This window comes from Tyto alba, unplaced genomic scaffold (assembly GCF_018691265.1).
Source record: "Tyto alba isolate M040663 unplaced genomic scaffold, T.alba_DEE_v4.0 Super-Scaffold_3, whole genome shotgun sequence".
In the NCBI taxonomy this organism is placed as follows: Eukaryota; Metazoa; Chordata; class Aves; order Strigiformes; family Tytonidae; genus Tyto; species Tyto alba.
Genome location: NW_024881304.1, coordinates 19,743,811 through 19,752,207, shown reverse-complemented (window position 1 = coordinate 19,752,207; position 8,397 = coordinate 19,743,811). Strand labels below are relative to the sequence as shown.

General features: G+C 61.8%; 1 protein-coding gene across 1 annotated transcript; it reads left to right on the top strand.

Annotated features, from left to right (window-relative positions):
* The first annotated feature begins 980 nt into the window (after positions 1-980).
* LOC104362323 (mesotocin receptor) lies at positions 981-7,676 on the top strand. Its single transcript, XM_033000116.2, has 2 exons — positions 981-2,103; positions 6,813-7,676. The coding sequence occupies exons 1-2, from the start codon at positions 1,173-1,175 to the stop codon at positions 7,058-7,060; spliced, it is 1,179 nt and encodes a 392-aa protein (XP_032856007.1). The 5' UTR covers positions 981-1,172; the 3' UTR covers positions 7,061-7,676.
* The last annotated feature ends 721 nt before the right edge of the window (positions 7,677-8,397 follow it).

Below are 8,397 nucleotides of genomic sequence, written 5' to 3'. Positions count from 1 at the left end.
GACGCCGTGACCGTGTGGGGGGGTTCCCCGTCGGGGTTTTGCAGCCCCCTCCCCGCACCCCCGCCAGCCCCCGCCCATCACCGTGGCACCCGCCGCCGGCCTCCGCTCCGCCGCTCCCTCTCGCGGCGGCCGCTCCGAGCGCAGCCGGGCAGGACCCGGCCCCGGGCCCCCTCCGCACCCGGGCGGGCAGGATCCGGCCCCGGCCCGGGGCTGCTCCGGCTGCGGGGCTCGGGAGAGCGGGGGCTGCCCCCGAGGGGCGGCGGGGACCTGCCCGCCACCGGCGTGGGGCTGCTTCGCGACACCCCGTCGCGGGTGGGTGAGCAGGGTGGCAGGGATGCCCGGGGGGGGTTTGGGGAGGGGGAGTGGGGCGGCAGGGATGCCCCGGGGGGGTTTGGGGAGGGGGGGAAGAGGGGCGGCAGGGATGCCCGGGGGGGGTTTGGGGAGGGGGAGAGGGGAGGCAGGGATGCCCCGGGGGGGTTTGGGGTGGGGGGGGAGAGGGGCGGCAGGGATGCCCGGGGGGTTTGGGGAGGGGGAGTGAGGCGGCAGGGATGCCCGTGGGGGTTTAGGGAGGGGGAGAGGGGCGGCAGGGATGCCCGGGGGGGTTTGGGGAGGGGGAGAGGGGAGGCAGGGATGCCCGGGGGGTTTGGGGAGGGGGGAGAGAGGGGCGGCAGGGATGCCCCAGGGGGGGTTGGGGTAGGGGGGGAGAGGGTCGGCGGGGATGCCTGGAGAAGCGGGGGGAGCTGGCCGCTCCCCGGAGATGGGCAGGGCACGGGGAGGAGGTGCCGAAGCGGGGTTTGGGTGGGGGGGCCGGCAGGTCTGGGAGGGCCCCGGGGGAGCTGGGAGGGCTGGGACGGGGCGGCCGCCTCTCTCTGCCGGCCCTTTCCCCCCAATCCTCCTCCTGCGCATTTTTTTTTTTTTTTTTTCTTTTTCCTCCTGTCTGGGGGCAGGAGCCTGCGGAAACGTCGGGTGCCCGGGGAGGGGACAGGGTGGAGCCGCCGGAGAGCCCTGCAGCCCCGGGGCCGGGGCCAGGGCCGGCCAGGCTGCTCCCCGCAGCGGGCAGCGCCCGAGCGGCAGAGCCCGGGGCCGGGAGCGGGGCCACGGCTGCCGCCCGCGGGCCCACGCGTGCCGGGGATCCGCCGCCCGCCCTCGCTGCTGCCGGGCTCTATGTGGCCATGGAGAAGTTGTACTTCGTGGGGAGCAGCGTGTGGACGATCAACAGCTCCCTGGGGAACGGCAGCCTCCGCCTGGAGAACCAGACCTCCGGGAGGAACAGCACCACGGACCCCCTGAAGAGGAACGAGGACATGGCCAAGGTGGAGGTGACGGTCCTCTGCCTCATCCTCTTCCTCGCCCTGACCGGCAACCTGTGCGTGCTGCTGGCCATCCACACCACCCGGCAGAAGCACTCCCGCATGTACTTCTTCATGAAGCACTTGAGCATCGCTGACCTGGTCGTGGCCATCTTCCAGGTGCTGCCCCAGCTCATCTGGGACATCACCTTCAGGTTTTACGGGCCAGATTTCCTCTGCCGGTTGATCAAGTACTTGCAGGTAGTGGGGATGTTTGCTTCCACATACATGCTCTTGCTGATGTCCCTGGACCGGTGCTTGGCCATCTGTCAGCCGCTGAGGTCTCTGCACAGGAGAGCAGACCGGGTCTCTGTCCTCCTCACCTGGCTGCTGTGCCTGCTGGTCAGCATCCCTCAGATCCACATATTTTCTCTGAGGGATGTGGGGAATGGGGTTTACGACTGTTGGGCAGATTTCATCCAGCCCTGGGGACCTAAAGCCTATGTCACCTGGATAACCCTCATGGTCTACATCATCCCTGTGTTGATGCTGAGCATCTGCTATGGCTTAATCAGCTTCAAAATCTGGCAGAACGTGAAGCTTAAGACAGCTCAAGGGTCCAACATGGGTCTGAGCTCCAGTTCCCACAGCGGGATGGTGTTTGCCAGGGTCAGCAGCACCAGGCTCATCTCCAAAGCCAAGATCCGGACAGTCAAAATGACCTTCATCATAGTGTTAGCGTTCATAGTGTGCTGGACTCCCTTTTTCATTGTGCAGATGTGGTCTGTGTGGGACACGAATGCTCCGCAGGAAGGTACATCCTCTCCCCTCCTGAATCCCCGTGTTTGCAGGGACCCCCGAGCTCAGCGCCCGCAGGGACCCCCGCACAGACTCGCGGGCGACAGCCAGAAGCTCTGCTCTGAGCTGGGGCTCAGGGGGCTGGGAGGGAGGCGGGAGAAAGTCCTGCACGTAATAAAAGCCACCCAACGGGCAGCAGTGGCTGTGCCTGAGCTCCCCGGGTGCCGGCGAGGGCTGGCGCAGCCCCCGGCAAATTCAGGGCCGCCGCGACTCGGGGGTCGGGCTGTGTGGGTGATGGCTCGGGAGGTTTTCACCGTCCCTGGGTGCGTGGGCTCAGCCCTCCTGGGGCTGCTCTGGGGTCCCCGGTGCTTCGATTGCCCGCCCTGGGTGCTGGGGGTGCCGAGGACTGTGTGGGAGCTCAGCCCCCACCGGTGCCCGGGGGTTGGGGTGACTGCAGGAAGAGACTGAGCTGTAGTGCCTGACTTCTTTTCTTTTGCTGTATTTTTTTGTCCTTGCTGACTTCTTTTCTTTCTACTCTTTTGCCCTCTTTTCCCCTCTCCTCCCGTTCCCGTCCACCCCAGGACTGTGCTGCAGTTATTTTATCTCTAACTGGAGCACGGTTCCTGCAGAAAGCCACTGATTTATGAGCAAAGGCTTTTCCTAAAGGACGTGGTGTCACTGATTTGCCATTCTTTATACTTGGCACTGGCTGCTCCTGTCATCACTAAGGTTTCAGACAGAGTAAAATATATTACCCTCCTCGGTCTTTCATGCTTGTAAACTGTGCAAGTCTGCTGTTCCCGGGAGGAGGTGGCCAATGGTTCCTCTGCACCCTCAGGGAGAACTGGCCAGGAAAGCTTAAAAGAAAAACCTCTGTACAAGTTTGTGAGGTGGGAGAAATGGCAAAAAAGTGCTTCCAGGGATAACTTTTCCTTGGCCAGACTGACCCAACTCAACAGAAATGCTGAGTCTGGGGATGTCAAGGACCGACGAGGAGCTGCGACCTGCTCCCAGCTCCCCCGGCAGCCCTGCCGCGGCCAGAGCTTCGCGGCGGAGGGCACGGCTCACTTCCACCCGGCACCCTTTTCCTTTCTTTAACCCTATTCCTGCTATACATTGCTCTGTGGAAAACCTGATGACTACTGCAGCCTGTGCACATCTGTTTTCCCAGAGACTGAAGCTGGTAGCCTGGCTCCAGCTCTCCTAACTCGCCTTTATTGCTTCTCTCTGCTCCTTTTATTTCAGGTGAAGTGAAGCAGAGCTTTTTAAACCTCCCTAGGTGCCCCAGGCAGCCGTCTCTTAGTTCCCCACATGATTTAGGCTGGTTGAAACTTCTAGTTTTTAGGGGATGAAGCAGGGTCTCTCCTTTTCGCCCTATTTCAAACCTGCAATCTCGAGGGCTTCCACCTGACTCATCAGCAAACAAACCTCTGCCGCTCTGCTGATCGCGGCGGCGAGGAGCGGGGGGACGGCCGGGCTGCGCACCGATCGCACCCTGCCTGCTGCGCCGCCAAACTTTCCCTTGCTCACCCTGGGCAATCGGCCCTGCGATGCTTTTTCCTTCCCTGCTTTGCTTTTATGTAGTGGGGAAGGCGCCAGCCGTGCCGAGCTGTAGCAAACTCCCCTTTCCTTCATCGTTCTGGTGCTCAGGGGGCCGTGTCTGCGGTAAAGGGTGGGAGTTCTGCCAGAGCATTTGCTGGAGGCTTTCATGGCACGGGGAGGAAAAACCTGGGCGTGTGAGTGAGGATAGCGAATGCCAGGAGACCCCAGCCCTCCCTCCCAGGCCCACCCTCCTCCTCGCTGGCTGCCCAGAGGCACAAGAGGGGCGGCAGAGTCAGACCTCTCTCTGCAGAAGGATTGGGCTTCGCCTGCTGCGTTCCTGCCCTGCGTCCTGGGTTTCTTTCCCTTTGCACCGAGGCGTGGGCTGCCTCGGCCAGGCGTTGTCACAGGGTGCCTGGCAGAGCCGTACCCTTCAGCAGGAAGGGAATTTGGCTGTTTCTCATCTTGCAGGCTCTGCAGTCTGCCTGGGCATAACATCAGAGAAGGAGGAGGAGCAGGCGGGCAGGGTGCAGCTCTGGGGCCCCGACGCGTCTGCGACACTGACGGGCTGCACCCCAGGAGGTGACGAGTGGGTCGCAAAGGCTGTGTGAGGGACAGTCGACCACTTCAGAAAATGTTTAGTTTTCTCCACGTAGGGTGTCATAAAGAGTGTCCCCTGGCAAGGGAAAGCCTGTTTATACCCACCGGAATCCTAATGAACCCTGAGCAGGCACGCTGCAGTTTTCTGCCCGTGCACTGCATCCCGGAGCGTGGCGAGACACGGCTCTCGGGTGTTAGTGGAGGGACAAGCAGCGCTTGGTCTGCTGTGGGTAAAACTCCATGCTTCCACCTTCACAGGGGGCAAAGCCTGCTGCGGTTTGGTGCGTGTTAGGGCTAAGAGGTGAGGCTGTAAAGAAAACAAACAGCAGAAGCCCTTCCTTTCCTAGTTAGTAAAGTGATAATCAGAGAGGTCTCACCCTGCTATTGCTGATTCACTTCAGCTGCTTCCTACCTGGGTCTTCCTCACTTCATAACCCGACTTCGGTGAAATCAGGTGAGTGAAGTGCAGATGCTGTGGCCCTGCCCTGCACGGTGCTGGGTGGAGTGTCAGGATGGGGCTGGGGTCCCACTCCCCCTCTCTCCCAGCTCTGCTACCACCCTGCCCGGCGCCCTGGCTCCGCAGTATGTCAGGGCCAGGCAGCCCCTCTTTTGTCCCTTCCCCGGGGGCAGCTGAAAGTGCCTGAATGTGAGTGCTGGGCACTTGGGAGCACGGCTGCGTGCCTGGGGAGGGACTGGGGGTGTCAGCCCGACCCTTGCCTTTGCTGGCCATGCAGACCTGCAGCCCCTGCAAGCGCGGGTTGGAGCTATGGGTTATCTCTCAGGCGTCGGCTCAAGCACCCGGGATCCTTTGCAGACCATTGGTTAAAAGGAGGTTTCTGCTGCACACACCTTGCAGATAATGTATGTTACAGGTGGCGTTTTGAGTCAAAGTTGGCTTAAAACATCTGTGAAGGTAATAGGGAGGCTGTGAAACGGCATAACTGTTGCATTGGTCCCTTAATCTTGGGAGCTGGTGCCCCGAATCATGGGCGGTGAGTGGCAGCATCTCTCTGTGCGTGGGAATTAGTGACCCTCCTCGTTTCACTTCAGTTCTGTAACAGCGTTTGCAGCAGAGGTCCCGTCCCCGGGCACAGCCTCCTGCCAGTGTGACATCCCAGCCCCGCTGCGGGCCACCTGCAGAGCCTGGGCAGGGGGAACGTCCCTGTGGGGCAGAGCTGCGCTTTGCAGCACCGCGGGGATCGCTGGGGCCCCCGAGAGGGGACAGATCCCCCCTTCAGACCTGCCCTGCCGTGAGCTCCGTGCAATTCAATTTATCTCCTGCGGAGACAGAAGAGCTGAGTCAGCCACGGCTGGGTTATTTTTTAAGTGGATGAAAATGCTGTGATGTATTTCAGGTCTTGCGCCTAGGACTTGTAAGCCGTTCCCCATGGATTTCTTTTAGCGTATGCTTGAAATTAAAAGCGGTTGGACCACACATCACTAGAGCAGGAATTATGCATGAGCTGGCTGAAGGTGAATTTTGAAATGAGTCTTCATTATTCACGTTTATTTTCTAGTTTAAAAACTGCAAGTAGTTTTTTGCAGAGGCAGGAAGGGACCAGAAACAGCTGAACCGGTGTATGCGTCCTTACTGCTGGCGTGTCCCCTGAGAGCACAGGGAGATGAGAAGATGGGGCTGAAAACGTGGGGAGCAGAATAAAAGCTCTGTCCCACACCTGCAGGCGCTTCATGGGGGTGCTGCCCCGCGGGGGGCTGGGGTGGCCCCCCCTTGTCCCGGCTGCCGTGGCGGGTGCGAGTCCCCCTGTCCTGGTCTCACCAGGAGACACCGGTCCGGCCCCTCGCGTGGGACAGTCGGGTGTTTCGTGCTGGGGGGAATGGAGAGCAGCAGCTGGAGACTTGCTGCCCTGGCACCGCGCCGCCAGCATCGTCCCCCTCCCCGATGTCGCGCTTCCAGCCGGGAGCTGTTGCCAGGCTCCTGGGCTTCCTTACCGGGATGGCAATGGCTGTCATTTCCCCTGGCAGAGTGTCGCACGTGAAAATTTAAATCAGGGGGAAAGAAAAACGCCACTGCTCCCCAGGGGTGGGAGAGCACCGGGCAGAGAGGCCTGGATGGGGCCGGGCTGGTGGGCACTGTCCTGTCACTGGGTTTTGGTGGTGGGGGCGCAGGGCACAGCCCGGGGCCTGGGGGAGCGTGGCTTCCCCACAGCCGGAGTGGATGAAAGCTGATAATCTGCCCCAAATCGGCTGCTGGTGGGGAAAAAATGAGCCACCCGGCTCTTTTTGTTCTTAGTCCTGCTCTTTGCCATGGCAACTTGGAGGGGCCGCGCTCCCTCCTCCCCGCTTCGGGCAGGGTAGGGGCGAACGGTGCAGGTGATGCTGGGGGCAGCTCTGGGGTATTTCTGGGGTAACGCCGAGCGGGCGGCAGCGCCGCAGCTGAGCGGGGGGAAATGCCGCTCTTCAGGGTGGGGGGGGGGTGGAAAAACCACCTAAACCCGAGTTGCTTAAACCCAGACTCGCTTCCCTCCTTTTGATCGCCCGCTCTCCTTCGCCGAGGGACGGGCCGCGGTGTGTGGTTCTGGCCGCTCGTGCCGTGCCCTGACGCTGCCCTGTTTTTCTGCCTTGCAGCCTCCCCCTTCATCATCGCCATGCTCCTGGCCAGCCTCAACAGCTGCTGCAACCCCTGGATCTACATGCTGTACACGGGGCACCTCTTCCACGACCTGATACGGCGCTTCCTCTGCTGCTCCACGCGGTACCTGAAGTCCCGGCCGGCGTGCGACCTGAGCGTCAGCAAGAAGAGCAACTCCTCCTCCTTCGTCCTCAGCTGCAAGAGCACGAGCCAGAGGAGCTTCACGCAGCCGACCACGGCGTGAGGGCATCGCCGGCCGGGACCTTGCGCTGTCTCCAGCGCTTCCCTGGGGAAGGCTGGGATTCGGACAAGCAAGGCGGGCTCTATATAAATAGGTGTATATACATCTGTGCGCGTGTAAGCATGTACAGCGGTCATTATTTAATGAGGTGGGAGGGAGGGGAGGACTTCTGTGGGCCAAGCTTCAGCGCTGCCTGGAACTGGGCACCAGGAACCTGCTTCTGAGCCCCCAAACTGCCCTCGGTGGTTTTGAAGCACCGCTGGGAGGGACAGGTTTTGCCCCGGGTGCTGCCGTGCTCCTGGGGCAGGTGTGCTACGTCCCCGGCGGGTGCAAGGGGCTGGAGCACAGGGCGAGAGGTGCCACCCTGGGCACGTGGGCATCGGGCACTGGCCCCATCTCTGCCCGCAGCAGGAATTCCGCAGGATACCAGCACCTGGCTGGCGTGGAGCATGGGCACCGCGCTCTCAATATGCTGGGAAGTGCTGTGGGGCAGAGGGAGCCCCATCCCCTCATCCCCCCTGCATCCCCTCATCCCCATATCCCCGCATCCCTGTATCCCTGCATCCCCACATCCCTGCATATCCCCTCATCCCTGCATCCCCTCATCCCCATATCCTCGCATCCCCGCACCCCTGTATCCCTGTATCCCCACATCCCTGCATCTCCCCTGCATCCCCTCATCCCCGCATCCCCTCATCCCCGCATCCCCCCTGCATCCCCTCATCCCCATATCCCCGCATCCCTGCACCCCTGTATCCCCGCGTCCCCACATCCCTGCATCCCCCCTGCATCCCCTCATCCCTGCATCCCCGCATCCCTACACCCCCGCATCCTTGCTCGGTACCAGCCCGGCTTCCCCCAGCCTGGACCTGCTGGTGGCACTGCTGGCACAGAGCCGGGCAGTCCTGCTGCCACGGGCTGGGGGGGGGGGGCAGTGGGGACAGGGCTGGGGACCAGCCCCCCCCAGGGGCCAACGCTAACGCCCGGGTGTCCCCCCACGCTGCGTGGTGTGAGGCTGCGCACTCGGGTCAGCCGGAGCCCGGGGAGCCGACACGGCTGCAGGGCTGGGGGGTCTGTGCAATAACGCGTTTGCTGAGCGGGCTCAGAAGCTCCTGCGAAGGCAGGTGGGGGGGGGTCACAGCAGGGGGTCATGGTGGGGTTTGACACAGAAACTCCCGTTGAGTCCCCCAGGGCCAGGCTTTTGCTTTGGGTTTACCGCAGATCGCATTCAGTCTTTTACACCAATACAATTTTCTTGCTCTGTAACGCACAAGGTCATGCTTATGGCACGGAGATTTTTTTTTATTGTTAAGAATTACCTGTAAATAAAGTTTTCTGAC